The 19490-nt window shown below is 38.1% G+C and overlaps 1 protein-coding gene across 1 annotated transcript; it reads left to right on the top strand.

The window, feature by feature from the left end:
• Window positions 1-9131: 9131 nt before the first annotated feature.
• On the top strand, window positions 9132-13467 carry atf5b (activating transcription factor 5b). The gene is made up of 4 exons (XM_052109884.1): window positions 9132-9454; window positions 10272-10500; window positions 10822-11956; window positions 12161-13467. The coding sequence occupies exons 3-4, from the start codon at window positions 10827-10829 to the stop codon at window positions 12345-12347; spliced, it is 1317 nt and encodes a 438-aa protein (XP_051965844.1). The 5' UTR covers window positions 9132-9454; window positions 10272-10500; window positions 10822-10826; the 3' UTR covers window positions 12348-13467.
• The last annotated feature ends 6023 nt before the right edge of the window (window positions 13468-19490 follow it).

Genomic DNA, 19490 nt, shown 5'->3' with positions numbered 1-19490 from the left:
CTTTAGAAATGTTGGCCCATATTGATAGGATAGCATCTTGCAGTTGATGGAGATTTGTGGGATGCACATCCAGGGCACTAAGCTCCCGTTCCACCACATCCCAAAGATGCTCTATTGGGTTGAGATCTGGTGACTGTGGGGGCCATTTTAGTACAGTGAACTCATTGTCATGTTCAAGAAACCAATTTGAAATGATTCGAGCTTTGTGACATGGTGCATTATCCTGCTGGAAGTAGCCATCAGAGGATGGGTACATGGTGGCCATAAAGGGATGGACATGGTCAGAAACAATGCTCAGGTAGGCCGTGGCATTTAAACGATGCCCAATTGGCACTAAGGGGCCTAAAGTGTGCCAAGAAAACATCCCCCACACCATTTTACCACCACCACCAGCCTGCACAGTGGTAACAAGGCATGATGGATCCATGTTCTCATTCTGTTTACGCCAAATTCTGACTCTACCATCTGAATGTCTCAACAGAAATCGAGACTCATCAGACCAGGCAACATTTTTCCAGTCTTCAACTGTCCAATTTTGGTGAGCTCTTGCAAATTGTAGCCTCTTTTTCCTATTTGTAGTGGAGATGAGTGGTACCCGGTGAGGTCTTCTGCTGTTGTAGCCCATCCGCCTCAAGGTTGTGCGTGTTGTGGCTTCACAAATGCTTTACTGCATACCTCGGTTGTAACGAGTGGTTATTTCAGGCAAAGTTGCTCTTCTATCAGCTTGAATCAGTCGGCCCATTCTCCTCTGACCTCTAGCATCAACAAGGCATTTTCAGCCCACAGGACTGCCGCATCCTGGATGTTTTTCCCTTTTCACACCATTCTTTGTAAACCCTAGAAATGGTTGTGCGTGAAAATCCCAGTAACTGAGCAGATTGTGAAATACTCAGACCGGCCCGTCTGGCACCAACAACCATGCCACACTCAAAATTGCTTAAATCACCTTTCTTTCCCATTCTGACATTCAGTTTGGAGTTCAGGAGATTGTCTTGACCAGGACCACACCCCTAAATGCATTGAAGCAACTGCCATGTGATTGGTTGATTAGATAATTGCATTAATGAGAAATTGAACAGGTGTTCCTAATAATCCTTTAGGTGAGTGTATATATATATATATATATATATATATATATATATATATATATATGAAAGTGAATGGTGACTGAGACTGTCAGTCCCTAACATTCTGTCTAACATATTTTGTGTTCCACATATTACAAAGCCTCACACTGGTTTGTAACAACATGAGGGTAGAGAAATTATGACAGAATATTAAATTATGTCTGAGCTATCACTTTAAAGAGATAGTTTACGCCAAAATGTTAATTCTCTCATCATTTACTCACCCTCATGCCATCCCAGACGTGCATGACTTACTTTCTTCTGCAGAACACAAATTCAGATTTTTAAAAGATTATTTTAGCTCTGTAGGACAAATATTTGATGCACCAAAAAAACACAAAAAGGCAGCATAAAAGTAATCCATAAGGCTCCAGTGGTTTAATCCATGTCTTCAGAAGTGATATAATAGGTGTGGGTTAGAAACAGATCAATATTTGTAATTTTTTGCTAGACAGTAGGGGGCGATATGCAGAGAAGAATGAGAATCACCAAAAACACAAGAAGAATGAGAAGGTTATCTGTTTCTCTGTTTCTTGTCCACACCTATCGCTTCTGAAGGCACCGATTTAACCACTTGAGTCTTATGGATTATTTTTATGCTGACTTGTGTTTGCTTGTTTAGCTTTAAAATGTTGCCTTGCCACCCATTCACTTGCATTGTAAGGACCTACAGAGCTGAGAAATTCTTCTAAAAATCTTCATTTGAGTTCAGCAGAAGAAAGAAAGTCATACACATCTGGGGTTGCATGACGGTGAGTAAATAATGAGAATTGCTGGGTGAACTATCCCTTTAAGGGCTCTAGTCAGATCTGGATGAATTTGTCAATAGAACAGAGGTTTGGAAACATTTCTAGTAATTATTACAGTTAAAACGTGAAAATATCCAAGGACATTTTATATAATGCACAAATATAATGCCTTGTTTTGCTATTTCATAGCTTTTAAAGTCCTGTGTGGATTCCTGTGTAGTTACAGTTTTCAGTGTTATAAGTATTTAGATTGTTAGTTCTGTACAGCAGTACCGCTGCTCTCTAAATGCAGAGCACTCAGCCTATGTAGGGCACCAACCCCGATCATGGAACACTCACTGTGTCTAAAACTGCCCCCTATCCACTATATAGTGCACTATTTCGAGTTTTCGCTATTTTGTAGGAGTGTCTGAATTCTGAATGAGCCACTCGTTCCCTACTTTTGTTCACTCATTCTTACCCACAATGCACTCTAATTTCAAGTGTACATTTCAAGTACACTCGATGATGGTTCATTTCCCACAATCCACCACAACTTTTTGACAAATCGTTACTTGATTAAAATAACATAATAACATATAGAGAAACAAAACATACAGATACATTTTAAAATGTACTCTGTGACAGGGCGGAGGGTGGGCCCGGGTGGTAATTCTGCACACCTGGTCCCTTATCAGGCTAATTAAGCCTCTGAGAGGGATAAAGGCTGACTGCGGATGGTGGTGCGAGAGAGAGATCTTTTACGGGCAGCTGTCCATCATGTTTGTGTGTATGTTTGTGTCTTTTGTTTAAGTTTTTCATAAAACTATTATTTATATTGTCAAGTATATATTAAAAATGACAAACAGAATGAAGATTTATTGTGTTAATATATTATTTAATAAGAATAACTAATAAGGCCCAAGTATTTAAAAATTTGATATGTGACATTTCTGCACGAGCACCACAGCTCCGACACTCTCGTCCGAATTCACTCATTTCGTTCACTTACTGCTGAGATATAGTGCACTAACTGCCATTCACTATATAGGAAATAGTGAATGATTGAACGATTGCGTACACAGCCACTCTCGTCACGACGATTGCAATGTGTACATCATACGCGCGCACCCCACGCACCTTGTTGTCCACACGCAGAAATGCTGTCCGTTCACGCTCCAGTTGTCGATCACACGAATGGAAGTAATTTACACTTAACTTGGATGTTTACATTCATACAGTTAATCCACCTGAAGTAGCTGCGATAGTTTCCAGTACCCCCGCGAGGACGCGGTGTAAATGCATAAATACTGCTTATGACATGCGGGACAAAGCACACTGATATATTGATCCACTGATTTAAAAATGTACACTTAAAAACTGATGTCATAAGAGCCCAGTTACAGAATCACCCTGAAAATGACCATCTCATTACACAGAAAAGCCGACTTAAGAGTTAGAGCCAAAATTTACCTCAGCGTGCTGCCTGAAGTTGGAGCTGTGACTTTAATCTTGAAATATCAGCTTGTCTTGGTGTTAAATGAAGGCACTGCATGACGAAACTATAATTTTTTTCACTGTGTGGAGCGATGAAAGTGTTTCACTTTGAAGAGTTTGATGCTGCTGCAGTGATAACTTGAGTGACTGTCTCATCACTGAAGTGGGAGCATCTCATCGCACGCAGCTGTGAACTTCCGCTCTTGTAAAAGTCCCATTCAATAATCTCTCAATAAATTAAACATTCATTCAAATTAAACCCAGTAATGTAATGACAGTAACGCCACACATTGTAAAGAAGTAAAAGTAAAAACAAATAATTAGAAATTTACTTGAGATATAAGTACCCACTTTTAAACCTACTCTAAAAGTAAAATTTTCCCCAAACTGTTACTCGAGTAAATGAAACGGAGTAAATGTAACGAGTTACTACCCACCTCTGCTCATGTGCCATGTTCTGTCTGTTATTGATGTGGGTGCGCTTATGTCATCTTGGCAGCATGCACTCACGTCAATAGTCAATAGTCTGTCTCTTGCGAACATGGGTGCGCCTCGCGTGACGCTCACATGTGTGTGGCCGAACCTTTGCACAGGTGTCCTGTCTTTGTGTTTGCCTCGCTCAGGTTTTGTTTAGTGTGAGAGTGCGTGGCATCGCATTGTTTGGCGTTGCTACACATTCTCTCATCTTGTTTGTAGGCATGGCCGTATATTTCCTTATTGTCTTGTCGATGTGCGCTCATGCAATTCGGGTGTTTTGTTGTCTTGTGAGAGCATGTGACTTTGTTTTTTTTCTGCATTGCCGGGTGTCTCTCTGTCTTACGTCATACCCTGCCTCCTTGTTTACTTATTATTAGTTCATTTGCCTCACCTGTCCCCTGTTACCCCGTTTGATTTCTCGCCCTATTTTAGCCTCCTCATGTGTGCTGTCCAGAGCCAGTTCGTCTTGTGTGCTTGTGTATCCAGTCGGTCTTTAAAGTGCCAATCAGGCTAGTCTTGTTTGTCTCTTGGTAGTGTTTTTTATTTCCATCCCTACCTTGGTCTGGTCAGTCCTGTTTTCTGTTTCCCATGCCCCAGCCTGGATTATATTTCCTTTTTTCTTTCCCCCACTTCAGGGTAGTTTACATGCATTGTTTTTCCCCATTAAATAAATTCCTTTATTTTCACTCCATGCTTGGGTCCTGAGCCTCGCATTCTCTGCACATCCTGACACCAGAGTTGTCTGGGGTACTTTTATGTTGCCTTTATGTGGATTTTTGAGCTTCAAAATCCCAAAACCCCTAACCCTAACCCATTCACTTGCATTGTATGCACATACAAAGCTGAGAAATTCTTCTAAAAATCTTTGTTTGTGTTTGCCTGAAGAAATAAGGTCATACACATCTGGGATGGCATGAGGGTGAGTGAATGATGAGAGAATAAACATTTTTGGTAGAACTATCCCTTTAAGTTGCATGTCTAAACATTACAAGCCGATAATATCCGTAAGTCGTTTTTAAAGAATATGTTTCATATTAATTTATATTAATATATATTGATATATTGATGGGGTGATGTTAAAACAACAGACGTATATATATTCTTTGCCAACACCTGTCCTTACATTCACACATTTCAGATGTCTTACATTTCTTTAAAGAAATATCGAAAGGTCAAGTTCTTCATTTAAAATCTGAAGCTATAGCTTTAAGTTGATATATTTTAAGGCATAACACACTGAGGATGGCCTAGAACAGGTCTCCACCCATGAATAAATACTGTACATGACTCACTACATTATCACAGTCAGGGCCATAGCTAGTGAGGTGAAAGACTGGTAACGATTCTAGGGGCTCTAGGGTCCAGGGGGCCCCACAACAAATTCTAAACTGTATGTTTTAATAGGAATGGGGCCCAGCGCAATATACAATCAGAGGGCACAGATTACATTGCTATGGCCCTGATCAAAGTGTACAATGATGATCAGTGTATTACCGCATGATGATAAAGCTCAAAAAGATATAGGAAAAAAAGGAGCCACACTGATTCTCCCGACAACACTTTAATTAAAATCTGAGCACAAGCGTGATATTTTGAGCTGTTTGCTGTTATTTGCTGGTCTACAGTACTTGAGCTTACCTGAGCACTTTTCTTCTGTGTCCCTGTATGTTGACATCAGGCATACTGTAAAAGTTCAGAGAAGTCTTGTGCATGTAAAAATCACAGGTATTTCCTTTTGAAGCCGCATGTAACCGGCAAAGTTTAAAATGTTCTTTCTACTGCAGTGAGTGTTGATTGACAGGTGAGTGGGTGGCGCTTTTCTGCTGTCATGTGTTGAGATTTTTGGCTTCTAGTTTTGGTTTCTCTGCCCTGCAGGAAAAAACAACAATAATACAGCTAAAACCAGCCTAAAGTGGGTTTCTGGTTTAAGCTGGTGACCCAGGCTGGTCAGTTGTCTGTTTTTAAATTTGAGGGGAGTTTTGAGCACTTTTTAGCTGGTTAGGCTACTGGGAGGACAGTTTAAACCAGCTAAGGCCATCTTAAACCAGCTAAGACCAGCCAACCAGCTGTTTTTCCCCACCAGGGTGGGTGGCGCATACATGAATATTCATGATTTTTCCCAACATGCTTGTGTTAGACCAAACTGCTCAAATGTCTAATAGATTATTTTGAAAAGGTTCTCAATGGTGCATTCAGCAATTGTTTTCATCATTACCAAAATTTTACACCTAATGAAATTAATAGTGCTTTTGAAAAATATGTACAGTACACTCTCATGAGAGGAAGACTTCAGTCATATCAGTAACCTTATAAAAACCTTTTTTACATGGAGCTGGTCACCTCATGGAGGCTGCCATGTTGAGATCACATGACCAGGCGAACATTACTCACCATAACTTGTTGCTGTTGTTAAAGATTACTCAGTTCATTTTGATGGAATTTTGCTGTGAAATTGAAATGCGATGCGTACATCTTAAAATGATAATTTTTTGAGCGTAACTATAAAAAACAGCATGCCATCCATTTCGATAAAAAAAATAGGAAAACCCATAAAGGCCTAGGATACATTTTTTTCTCCCTCATTTTAAATCTCTAGAGCAATTTTTCTCTTTCTGTGACATATTTGCAGAGCCCTGGCTAATTTCTGACCATTGTATGAAAACGCTTATATAAGATCATGTCAGGTTACGAGATATATTAATAAAGTAAATCAAACTGAAATAGCAAACTCAAGTGTCCCACTCACTGTCTAGTGTGTAAGGATATTTGCCTCCAAAGTCAGAGTCCTTATTTTGGATTATTTCTATAGCCATAATAGGCACAAGTAAAATACAGGGAGGGACTGAAATCTTCAAAAGATATTTGTAAAATGGCTCCTTCCAGTGGTAAATGAAAAAGTACACCAATTATTTACGTCAACACATGGAAACATGCACAACATGTAAACCCTCTAGTGGTAACAGGCTGCTTTGTTCTTCTGACATTGTATTTATTATATTCTGTTTGTACAGAGCCAAACTATATGTCCACATAATAAATTATCTGATCAAATAAAATCATTGTCATATGCAGAAGAACATCATTGTTTTGGTTGTGTCTCTAGGAACTGCATTGATGAGTGAAGTGCTTAGGTTTTCAAACGCCAGATTTTTTATCAAACCTTTCTAAAGAATTCCTTTGAAAAATGGACCACTCTCCCAAAGTGGTTCTGTGCTGTACAGTAGTTTAGCTTTCAGCTCTCAAATATCACAAACTGATTACTCAGCCTTGATGTATTCTCTCATTTAAACACTATTTTAAAATGAGGAAAATTATCATAATTTGCCACTAATTACAGTTGTAAAACTGGCACCTTTGCAACAGAATTCCTTACAACCCACATGTGCATTTCTAATGTTACCCTAGATAGAACATAAAACATTAATGGGGGTAGGATTCTTTGCAAGCTGGTGATGAAATTATGGTGTAACCTTTATCAATGTACCAGACTCTTCATGGCAGCAAAGCAAGGATGGATATCACAAAACAATTCTTACTGCAAATGTTGTAATGATGACAAATCACAAAGAATGAAATGAAAAAAAGGGGGAAAGTTGGTAAAAAAAAAAAAATAAAACATAACATTTTTCTGACAACTCTGAAAGGCACTAGTCTGTAGTTGTGTGCATTTTGATAGATAGCAAGGAATTTGGAGAATGACCTCGTTATTGCTCTGCAAATGCAAGGTTGTCTTATGGTATGTAATTTACTAAATATACATACATACATCTTGAACATGAGTATTTGAGATATAGTAATAAACCCAACCTAGAACAGCCTAAATAAGTTGAAACAATGCATGCAGGGACAATTTTATGTTTTAAATGTTGTATGTAGTATATGCATTGATCATCCAGTGCAATAAAAACAGATGTTGTTGTACACCAAGAAACTGAAGACCGTGGAAATAACATGAAAACTGTATTCTCCTTGACTGTGGCAACAGAACAAATGGTTGGTTCAATCAGACATGAGGTTGTGTTACAGTTTTAAGGTATAATGGTGTCTGAAATGTAAGATATGTGACCTAACATCCAAAAAGCCATGCTTACTTTACAATTTAATTTACAATTTAAATCCTACAGCATTCCTCACCATTTAAAGTTCTGGACAATTTTGAGTTTAGAAAGGAACACATCTATTTATCATAAATATACATACTGTACAAGATAGACTGGGGCTTGGTGTCACTCAGAAAATGTCACACCTTTTTAAAACCCTGTGAAATTAATTTAGATTTATGCACTATTTATTGGGTACACAATCGAAAAAAAAAAAAACACACACACACAAAAAAATAATAAAAACAGCAGCATACTTTCAGGCAAGGCTAAACAATATAATGAAGGTATTTTTGACATACATTTGAACTACAGGATGTTCTCAGGTTTTATGTCAGGTCGGGCACTGGCAATGCATTTGTATGGGGCAAAATAATAATTTTATACATATTTGATATGTTGCCTTTTACATCTGCACTGTTTTAAGCATTGTTTTGTGTTTTATTTATTTTATTGTTTAGATTTTTCTGAAATGCTTTAAGAAGCTGTTTAATGACAAGTGGCTAATTTGACAACTTACCTTATATAGTGTGACAATAAGTGTAGAAATGTCCAATAGAACTGGACATTTGTGCTTACACATAAAGTTACTATCAAAAAGATACAAAAGTTTCATTTTTAAATAGGCTACAATATTCACTGGATTAAAATGTGTGACAACAAGCCCAAGTCTTCACTTGTACATTGACAGTTTCTAATACTTCTTGCAAGCTGTGTCAGAGGCGAAAAGAAGGGGGGCATACAGAAAAGGGACAAGTGGTATAGAACATTTTGCCATCAAAAACAAGCTAATTGGAGTTTTTATAGAGCAAGGGCTTTATTTCTGGGACCGGTTTTAATATAACATTTTTAAACAATGTCCGTAGCCACCCATAAAGATGGAAACTCATTATACATGTCCAAAGGATAAACGGATCAGGACAAATGTGGCAACAAAGTTTCAACTCGGGCAACATTCCAGCAGGTCTGATGCAACAGGGCTGCAACAAGAGTTACATCTCCATAGTGTAATATAGTATCCTTCCTCGTCGCATGCGGTTAAGTAGTTCTTCAAAGGGGTCTCGTGTTCTGTTTTACACAGTTATGGTATATCACATCTGGACCCAGCAGGATTTAACCAACGGAATTTAGTTAATTTCGAAATATAGCGAAAAGAAATAAATGCCTAAAACACATATGCAGCCAAAAGTAATTAAATAAATAAGGCGTAAAATCACAGCGCTCCGTTTATAATGACGTGCTTCGGGGTGAAGTTCGGGTTGAACTTGTTCCGTTTGGACTCTGCGCAGAGGGGCGAGGCGGCGGATGAATACACGCTGATGTTAAACGGCTGATGTTTGGTTTGACGCGATATTCCTCTGTTCTCCAAAACTTTTGAACGATTTATCGCGTGACCGATCAGCGTCGACATCAAATGAAGACGAGTGAGACAATGCTCTGCTAATTTGAAACCGTGAGCTCCTCCACTGCGGTTTACAGCGCTCACAAAAGCTCCTCAGACCAGCCATCAACTCAGCACTATGGAGTAAGTGTGTCAACTTTCATTCAGACTGTCATGTGAGCCGCAACTTCTTGTCTTCAAGTATTTCAGTTCCAGCTGTTTTTAGACTTTATAAACTTTAAGAGAACATTCAGAGGTCCACAGAGACGAGTTTGAATTGGCCATGTCAGTTCCTATAGCTTTGTTTTAGTGTATATTTGACTGAGTTTTTCTTACAGATCATCTTATGTGGATTTGCAGGCTGTAGCTATATTGAAGATTTTTTAAGTTAAAGTGCTTTTTAAAGCTCTGTTTGAATGGTAAAGTGTCTGGCACTATATCTAGACACTTTGACCCTTATAAAATGGCTCTGAGTGAACAGTGTGAAGAACAGTCAGTTATATAAAAAGTTATTTTGTATATATACACCTGCATTGTAAATTTACATGTAAACTGGAAACTACTTTTTTTGTGTGTGTGTTAATAGTTCAAGCCTTTTATTTAGCCTCTTTTCACATTTGGCACTGAACTTGACCAGAGGCATCATATTACATATGAATATTAAACTAACTCATTAGATTGTTAGATATTAGGTTGCACATCTTACACATCTTTACTAATCTGTTCAAGTTGATGTTTTGAAGATGTGATATTTTTATGATTATTATTCTTCATTTTGATTATTGTTTATGAATCTTTTTTGTGGGAGAGTACATTGAGATCTGTATTCACTTTAATAATCTTATGGAAAACTTGTGGACTTTGTGGTTTTATATTGATGTATACATTTTTATTGGCACTTCGTAAGGGAGTGTATTGAATTAACACATGCATTTAATTTTTTTGTTATGTTTTCATACAGGTTTCAGTGTTTCGCATCTCTTTCCTGTATGAGGCATTGTTGCGATTCTCATGCATTGTCCGCAATTCACCATTTCAACCAAAATAGAGAAAATCGTGGCGGCGTAGATTATTCACAGGAAGACTCACCTAATTTACACAGCCGGCTTAAGAACTCTCTCTTTCCTACTGGCTAACGAAGGCCAATCGTAGGCGAAGGGAGGAGTCTGCACAGACCTAAGACTAAATTGGTAAGCAGTATGACACTTTTATTTTGTCCGATTGTTGGTGGGAACCACACCGCAGCGTGTGTGTTAATGGCGTACAGTAAGTAAAGCAAATATTTTGGTAATCCGCTTCATTTAATCTTTGTTTTTTTTTTTTTTGTTGTTTTTTTTTATAAATGTATTTTTTATTGTTACTAGTGTGCATTGTTTTACAGGAAAAAGAAACCTATTTATCAATAAATATATTATTTGCGCATATGTTGTATACAGTCTTGCGGTGGAAATCGTGCATCTCTGTGTTGATTTAAAGCCTTTATTTATTATATGTTTTTTTTCCACCAACAGATTGGATGACAAAAACTTTTGACGCTTACCCACACTCATTTTCCACAGAGTCTTCTCCCGGTTCCTCTATCCCACCCTCACCCCTGGAGCATGACGTACAGATGCCCTCCGACTTGGAGGTAATGACCACTCTTCTTAAAGAAGAACTGGCGCAACTGGAGGATTATTACCTATACGAATCGACACCCATGAAATTTGAAAAATGGCAAAAATGTGACAAAAGCTTACAAAGTATGGCCACACAGTCATATTATCAATTACCCTGCCCTTCGTACAATGGAAACCAATCTGAAACAAATCCCAGGCTGGTTACCCTGGCAACTGGAGAGCTCGACCTGCGAGGCTTCTGTGGCAGCTCAATGGGTAGACCGAAAATGTCCAGACCTAGTCCTTACAGCTACATTCGGACGCACTGCAATAGCCAAAGAAAAACGGCAAATGGATGTAAAGATGTTGAGGTCTTTGAGAAAGAAACTTGGACTTTCAAAGGGACTCATTCAGGTTATGCAGAGTTGGCTTTTGACCAGTGCTCTGTTGATAAACCCTTTGGAAAGAACCATGCGAGCGCAAAGAAGGTTCGAGAATGTGCCATATTGTTGAAGGAGGAAGAAAGAAATTGTTTCACGGAAGATGTATTTTACAGAGCAGAAATGATGAGAACTTATGACATTGGTGGTTCACCGGACACGTACCACAGGAGAGAGGGCCAGACCCATGGAATGAAGATGCTTGGCCATGAGGGGATTGCAATGCCGGTTTTGCAGTGCACTGAGAACGAAAGCTGTCCGCCATATAAACAATCCGAAGTAGCCGAGTGTTACTTTCATCAGATTACTGCCAATCTAGAGCCATATCACGGCTTCATGAATGAAATCGACCAGCCAATCAGAACTGGGGCTGCTGAACTCCAGAATAATGACTACTTGCACCATGAATGCCTTGGAGATCAAAGCTTTGAATGTCTGTCTGGAGACAGTGTAGGGTCCTCTTTTGAGTTGCCTGTTCAGAAACCAATACAAAGGTCAAGGGAAAGTCAGTGTGTGTTTAAACCTGATATTAAAGTAGGTTCCTTTGAGAGAAACCATGGAGAACGCAAGCAGAAGAAAAGAGACCAAAACAAGTCAGCTGCCCACAGGTATTGTAGCCATTTTTCTCATTAAATTTTTGACGATTAACTGCTGTCCAATGAGCAGAGTTTTGTGGTGCTGTTTTTCAGCGAGTTGACTTTTTATTACAAAGAATGTGAAATAATGAAGATAGCATGTTTATGTTTGGATTCATATCAGCAGAAAAGGCTGAACAATGTTATTTTGTTCCACTATGGTTGAAAACATAACAGGTATCGGCAGCGTAAGAGGGCAGAGCAGGACTGTTTGGAGGAGGAGCTTCATGGTTTGGAAGGGCGTAACAGAGAACTTCGAGACAAAGCAGAATCTGTAGAGAGAGAGATTCAGTATGTGAAAGATCTCCTTATTGAAGTCTACAAGGCTCGCAGTCAGCGCTTGAAAGAGGATTCCAGTGCCTAAACGGTCTCTTACCAGCATTGCAGCAGTAACTGCAACATGCACAGGCTCTGACAGCATGTTTTTCATGCTCCAAATAGTTAGTGAACCTCACAAAAAGAGCTCATGTATTAAAATGGTTTTGTTTATTCCAAAGTGAAAGCCGCATGGTTTAATGAAACTGAGAACAAAATATCTTTCTTAAAGCACTGTGATGATAGCTTGGTATTTAAAACTGCAGCATTAAATGGAAAGCTGTCCATTAGATTTGACTGAATTTTTACGTGGAATATTACTTTAACCTAATGGCTTGTTTTAGTAAGCAGAATATGAGAGATACTCTGTACAGGTTTGCTCCATTCTTCATCATAAAAGATTATGCTTAAGGATGGAGTCAATAGCACAACCTAATGAGAAACTGTAACAATATAACAACAGGCTCAGAATTCGTACTACTATTTATTATAATAAAAACAAAGCACTGCTATGTAAAATGTCATAATGCATTTTTTGCCTTCCCTTTTAATATGATTTTCACGTCCTACCTTACACTTTTATTTGTGAAATAGCTCATGTAATTATATTTAGAATACAGAAGACATAATGCTTTGCATTGATATTTAAATTGCTTTAAATATATTATAAACTACAGTTTATGCCATATTAATTACTTTTTATTTTAATTTTTTTGTCTCAGGTATGGAATGCATGTCTAATACATTGAAAAGCATGTTGGGTTACAATTTACTGCATGACCCAAAATATTAAATGAATGCTTTTGTGCATTATGACAATATGTAAAATGTTTATTTTGCCCTTTGGCCATTTGTTTTACTCTCATTGACATGCTTTTAAAATATTATTATAATTTTTTTCATAATTAATGTATGTAATCAGTATGGAATGTAGATTGTTTTTTTATGCAGGTTTGCGGAAAACAATCACTCTAATTTGCTGAAGGACTTTAAAATTCTAAATAATTTGAATGATTTCAACATATTTGAGCAGGTGCACATTACTAAAGTAGTATACTGTGAAGTGTATACTTCTGAAAAAAAATATAGCAAATTTAAATACAAATATTTCTAATGTGTTGATTAATAAATACAAATTATATTGTGGAGTAATTCTTATTTTTGGTTGATTAATTTGTCAATAAATGATTCTTAAATATTTTACGAATATTGTGATAATTACCTATGCTTGTATAAACACACAATCATGATGATACTTCATCCAAAATACTTTTTTCCAAGCCTTTTAAAAGGAATTCAGTTCATGATGAATTTTCAAAAGACTTGAAAAAATACAATGTAAATTTTAATTACACAAAAACATATTTTAGCCATGTTAAAGATTTGCGCACTTATATTTCATAACAAAAACTTAGCAATTTTTTACTAAATTAAATTAATAAAAACTTAAAATGTTTAGGATTTTATAATTTTATTTTGTTAACTATTACTTTAACACAATTTGTTGGAAGTTTATGAAAATGAAATGTGTATCGTAAATCGCTTAAATCTTAAAATAACATGCTATCATTAATATTTTTCATTAACCACAGCGGTTGAACTGACATTATTAAAATTTCAGCATGATTTGAAATTAAATCCTTGTTTGTAAATTTACAAAATTATATTTGCCTAAATGCGACTTGGTAAATTCACAAGTGCACAACATGCATATGTTTTTTTTTTTTAGCTTTTCTGTTCAATATTATGTTAGTGAAATTAATCTTAAATAAGACATTTTAGGGCAGTTTCCCGGACAGAGATTAAGATTAGTCCTAGAATAAAACAGCCTTTTAAACCAGATTAATGGAAATCTCCTTCTCAGTCATGGTTTGAAATAGTCCTAGACTTAGCCTAGTCCTGAATTTAATAAAAGGATTTCCTGAAGGAAGATTAGAGCTACTCCAGAACTAAAATGAGGCTTAAATTAAACCTCCCAGGAGGCAGGTTTGACTTCAAATGAATGTTGTTTGTCAAAGAAGACATGGATTACTTGGACTACGCCAATGAAGATCAAAGAGTACCACCAGCTAGACAAGTTCTTGCCGACAGAAGTGATCCATTGCAACATTTTGATGAAATTAGTTTGAGATAATTTTCGAAAGCATAAAGTAAACGCTGTGGAGATTATTTTCACTTTCATAACCCAGGCTTTCATCTGTGACCCAAAGAGGACAGCCTGTACCAGTTTGTCTCCAGGTAGTCATAACTTCAAGGTTTTTGGCATGTGACACCTTTCACTGAGAAACTGGGGATTTGCGTCAGTGAACCAACAGTATGTAAAGTCATTCACAGAGAATGCAGGGCCATTTGTAAATTAAGAGGAAATTACATAAACTTCCCTGATGCTAAACCAGGCTAACTACAAGGTACAATTCCATGAATATGAATACTTCCCAGGAGTTATAGGCTGCATAGACAGAACCCATTCCCATAAAACGTCCCTCTACTCCAGATGCTGAGGAATACAGGAACCACAATAACTGCCTTTCCATAAATGTCCAAGGTGTATGCACTCCCCAGATATGGTTTTCAAACATTGTTGCACGTTGGAATTGTGATGATTCATGGATTTACCTTAACTCATCTCTGTATACTCAGTTTGAAAGAGGAGATCATGATGGTATATTGCATGGAAACAGTGGGTATTCTCAGAATAATTTGTTTACACCTTGCCCCCAAAAACAGCTGAGCAATGGTGCTACAACCAAGTTCAAATGCGCACTAGGGGTCCAGTAGAAAACACGCTAGGTTTTTGGAAGAGTAGTTTTCAGCCTTTCATAAATGAGGTCATTGCTGTTTCTATAGTGAATGACTCTTGCACCATCTACCGCAAAATAGAGAGGAATACCCCCACTTCGACATCTATTTTCCACTGAGAAAGCTGACAGCATCTCTGATTGGGTGTGGCAACAGGTGATTGCACATGCTCCATCTCTATCTCTCTCTTTCTTTCTCACACACACACACACACACACACACACATCTAGCTGTCTATCCTTGTTTATCCAATAACTTGTTCGAAACAGCACAAGCCGTGATACTATTTCTGAAGTGACTTTTTTGAATTACTAACAAAGGCTTGGACGCATCATTTGTTTTGAACCAGCAACGGCAGATTCTGATCTGCCAAATAATAAAGTAGTTCCATGCACAAATGTGTTTTTATCACCGTACTTGGTTTTTTAAATGAACTTGTTCATTGAACTGTTGTATATAAGCAATATCACACTTGCAATTGTGCTATATGGCTCTACATCAGCACTGCTATGATTAACTACGGCACTTGTGCCTGCAGCCAAATTACAGCAGTGCTGATGTAGGGCCATATAGCACTCTTGCTCATGTGATATTGCAGATAAATGCAGATTAAATGAGATGTTGTTTCACATCAAATGACACCAAAGCAAATGAAAGTTTGAAAGGAGAAGAAAAAAAAAAGAAGGCAAAAGGCAAAGTGAAATGTACTCATATACTCAATCCAGGTGTGTGTGATCCATCATCTGAACTGTCTAGATTGTCATCATCTATGTTCCCCAAAGGTTGCTGGCTCTCCATTATTCCTGTCAGTAACTCATCCAACTGGTAAGTATCTTTATTTGCATGTCTTCCGCCGGACTTAAAAATCTCTCTTCAACCCGTTCCCACTCCCGAGGCGTCAAATACAGCAGCATGTGCAAGAGCACAGCGCGTCAGTCTACAGACGCCAAAAACTCCCTCTGGCGTCTGTATCCGACGCACGCAGAGGAAAGCGTCACTGCCAATTCTCAGATATTGCAAGTTTTATGGGCTCAAAATCACGTCAAAAGTATTACGGTCACGGATCCAAAATTAATAAGAGTGAATCAAAAAAATAAGGCGCAGATAAAAAAAAAACAAGCATGAAAATATAGGCCTATATATAAACACATTAAAAATGCTGCAAAAAAACAAAACAAAAAAATTAAAGCAAAGTTATCAGATTTCAAACAAAAGCATGTTTTCCTTGTTTATATTAGGCCTACTTTTAGGTCATATTTTAATTTTTTGTTTTTTCGCTAGCTCTGTATTTCTTTGCTTTAGTTTCCAAATGATGTGCTTGTTTTTCCAAAACTTGAGTAGAGTTTCATGCAAATCAGGGGACATTTTGAGTCTGCATTGGTCCACTAGTTCTTGATCGACAGCTCCTCCTCTAGCCAATCATTGGAAGAGGGGTGACATCACTCCAATCTAACTCTGACAGCTACTGCTCAAATTGCATGATGTTAGATAAAGATGGATAATCATCAGTTGGCAAATCCTGGACAAATCACAGGTAGATATATTCAATCAACCACATAATATAAACTCAGCAAAAATAGAAATGTCCCTTTGTCAGGACACTGCATTTGAAAGAATTTTGTAAAAATCCAAATAACTTAAAATATCTTTATTGTAAAGGGTTTAAACAAAGATTTCCATTCTTGTTCAATGAACCATAAACAATTAATGAACATAAACCTGTGGAACGGTTGTTAAAAGAGTAGTTCACCCAAAAATGAAAATGTGCTGATAATATACTCACCCTCAGGCCATCCAAGATGTATCAGGAGTTTTTCTTCATCAAAACAGAATTTAAGACTTTTAGGATTTCATTACAGGCCTCCTCCTTTAAACAATGCAAGCGAATGTCCTGATTTTTTTGACAGTCCAAAATGCATATTTAGGGTGTATCAAAATAATCTACACAACTCCAGTAGACAAATAAAGTTCTTCTGAATGCAAACAATCAATTATTTTGAGAAACAAAAACAATACTTATATACTTTTTACTACAAAGGTTTGCTTCCGTACATCTGTGACGTGCACGCATGAGGGATAACATAAGCTTGTAGGTAATATCACGCGCCACGTGGAGGAGTCAGGAAGAGAGTCATTGTTTACATAGTTTTTATTATTATTATAAAATATTTATTTTTATTTTCTATGGTTTTGAAATGGTTTTGTTTGTGAATGGCGCTTGGTCTCTGCAAGTTTCTATTGTAAACAATGACGTACTTCCTTCCTCCTCCGCCTCCTCCTCCACGTGGCATTATCAACAAGCTTACGTCATCCCTCTCATGAGCGCATGTCACAGAGATGTACGGAAGCGAACATTTGAAGTAAAAAGTACATAAGTATTGTTCCGTTTCTCAAAATAAATAGATCGTTTGCATTCAGAAGAACTTTGTTGACTGGATTAGTGTGGATTCTTTTATTGCACCATAAATGTGCATTTTGGACCGTTAAAAAAATTTAGTAAATTCACTTGCATTGTTTAAAGGAGGAGGCCTGAAATGAAATCCTAAAAGTCTTCTATTCTGTTTTGATGAAGAAGAACTCAGATACATCTTGGATGGCCTGAGGGTGAGTAACTTATCAGAAAATCTTATTCCTTAAAATTATTCCTTTAAGACACTAATAGCTTACAGACAGTAGGCAATTAAGGTCAGTTATGAAAACTTAGGACAGTAGAGATCCTTCTACTGACTAAAACACCAAAAGAAAGATGCCCAGGGTCTCTGTTCATCTGTGTGAACGTGCCTAGGCATGCTGCATGGAGGCATGAGGACTGCAGATGTGGCCATGGCAATAAATTGCAATGTCCGTACAGTGAGATGCCCAAGACAGCGCTACAGGTAGACAAGAAGGACAGCTGATTGTCCTCGCAGTGGACGACCATGTGTAACAACACCTGCACAGCATTGGTACATCCGAATATCACATCTGCAGGACAGGTACAGGATGGTAACAACAACTGCCCGAGTTACACCAGGAATGCACAATACCATCATCAGGGCTCAGTCTGTCCACAACAGGCTGAGATAGGCTGGACTGAGGGCTTGTAGGCCTGTTGTAAGGCAGGTTCTTACCAGACATCACCAGCAACAATGTCGCCTATGGGCACAAATCCACCTTTGCTGGACAAGACAGGACTGGCAAAAAGTGCTCTTCACTGACGAGTCATGGTTTTGTCTCACCAGGGGTGATGGTTGGACTCGCGTTTATCTGGAGCGGGATCGATTTGGAGGGTCGGTCATGGTCTGGAGCGGTGTGTCACAGCATCATCGGACAAAGCTTGTTGTCATTGCAGGCAATCTCAATGCTGTGCATTACATGGAAGACATCCTCCTCCCTCATGTGGTACCCTTCCTAAAGGCCTATCCTAACATGAACCTCCAGCATGACAATGCCACCCGCCATACTGTTTCTTCGGTGCATGATTTCCTGCAAGACAGAAATGTCAGTGTTCTGCCATGGCCAGTGAAGAGCCCGGATCTAAGACCTGTTGGATCGGAGGGTGTGTGCTAGGGCCATTCCCCCAAGAAATGACTGGGAACTTGCAAGTGCCTTGGTGGAAGAGTGGGGGTAACATCTCACAGCAAGAACTGGCAAATCAGGTGCAGTCCATGAGGAGGAGATGCACTGCAGTACTTAAAGCAGCTGGTGGCCACACCAGATACTGACTGTTACTTTTGATTGTTACCCTTTGTACATGGACACATTAGTCCATTTCTTTGTCTTAATTGTTGAATCTTTTTATGTTCATACAAATATTTACACATGTTAAGTTTGCTGGAAAATAAAAGCAGTTGAAAGTGAGAGGACGTTTCTTTTTTTGCTGAGTTTAGTTACGCTGCTTGTGTCCGTTTTGAGTATTTTCTGACAGCTCTAGGAAACAATGTGTTGTAAGAGTAGGCCATTATCATAGTCCGTTAACACATGTATCAAGTCTGCTGAATTTAGTTAGCAGAGTCTTTAAGACTTCCCTGTTTTTTGGTTATTGGCTGTATATCTCAAATTTCTGAATTTCTGTATTGGCATTTTTCCACTGCACGTTACGGTTCAGCTCGACTCTACTCGCTTTACTTTTCAGAGTTTGCTTTTCCATTGCTGTTTATTGATGCCTCAACATGGGTGGGATTATAGGTTGATCGTCATAGTTGCGCCGCCTCTACTGCCTTGACATCATCTTAAACGAGACACAAGACACAAAACAATTAACAATAAAACGACCGCTAGCTGTTAGCTATTAGCTCATTTTGCTGTATAAAGTTGTTGCATGGTGATTTTACACAAGTGTAACAGTTAAATTGGCCTGGTTGTTTTAAAAGCAAGATTTCCAGTAGCTGGTCAACTAAATAAAGTGAAGCTT

Source organism: Xyrauchen texanus, chromosome 38 (genome assembly GCF_025860055.1).
Source record: "Xyrauchen texanus isolate HMW12.3.18 chromosome 38, RBS_HiC_50CHRs, whole genome shotgun sequence".
Classification (NCBI taxonomy): Eukaryota; Metazoa; Chordata; class Actinopteri; order Cypriniformes; family Catostomidae; genus Xyrauchen; species Xyrauchen texanus.
The sequence above is the reverse complement of the archived record's forward strand: the minus strand, read 5'-3'. Positions and strand labels throughout refer to the sequence as shown.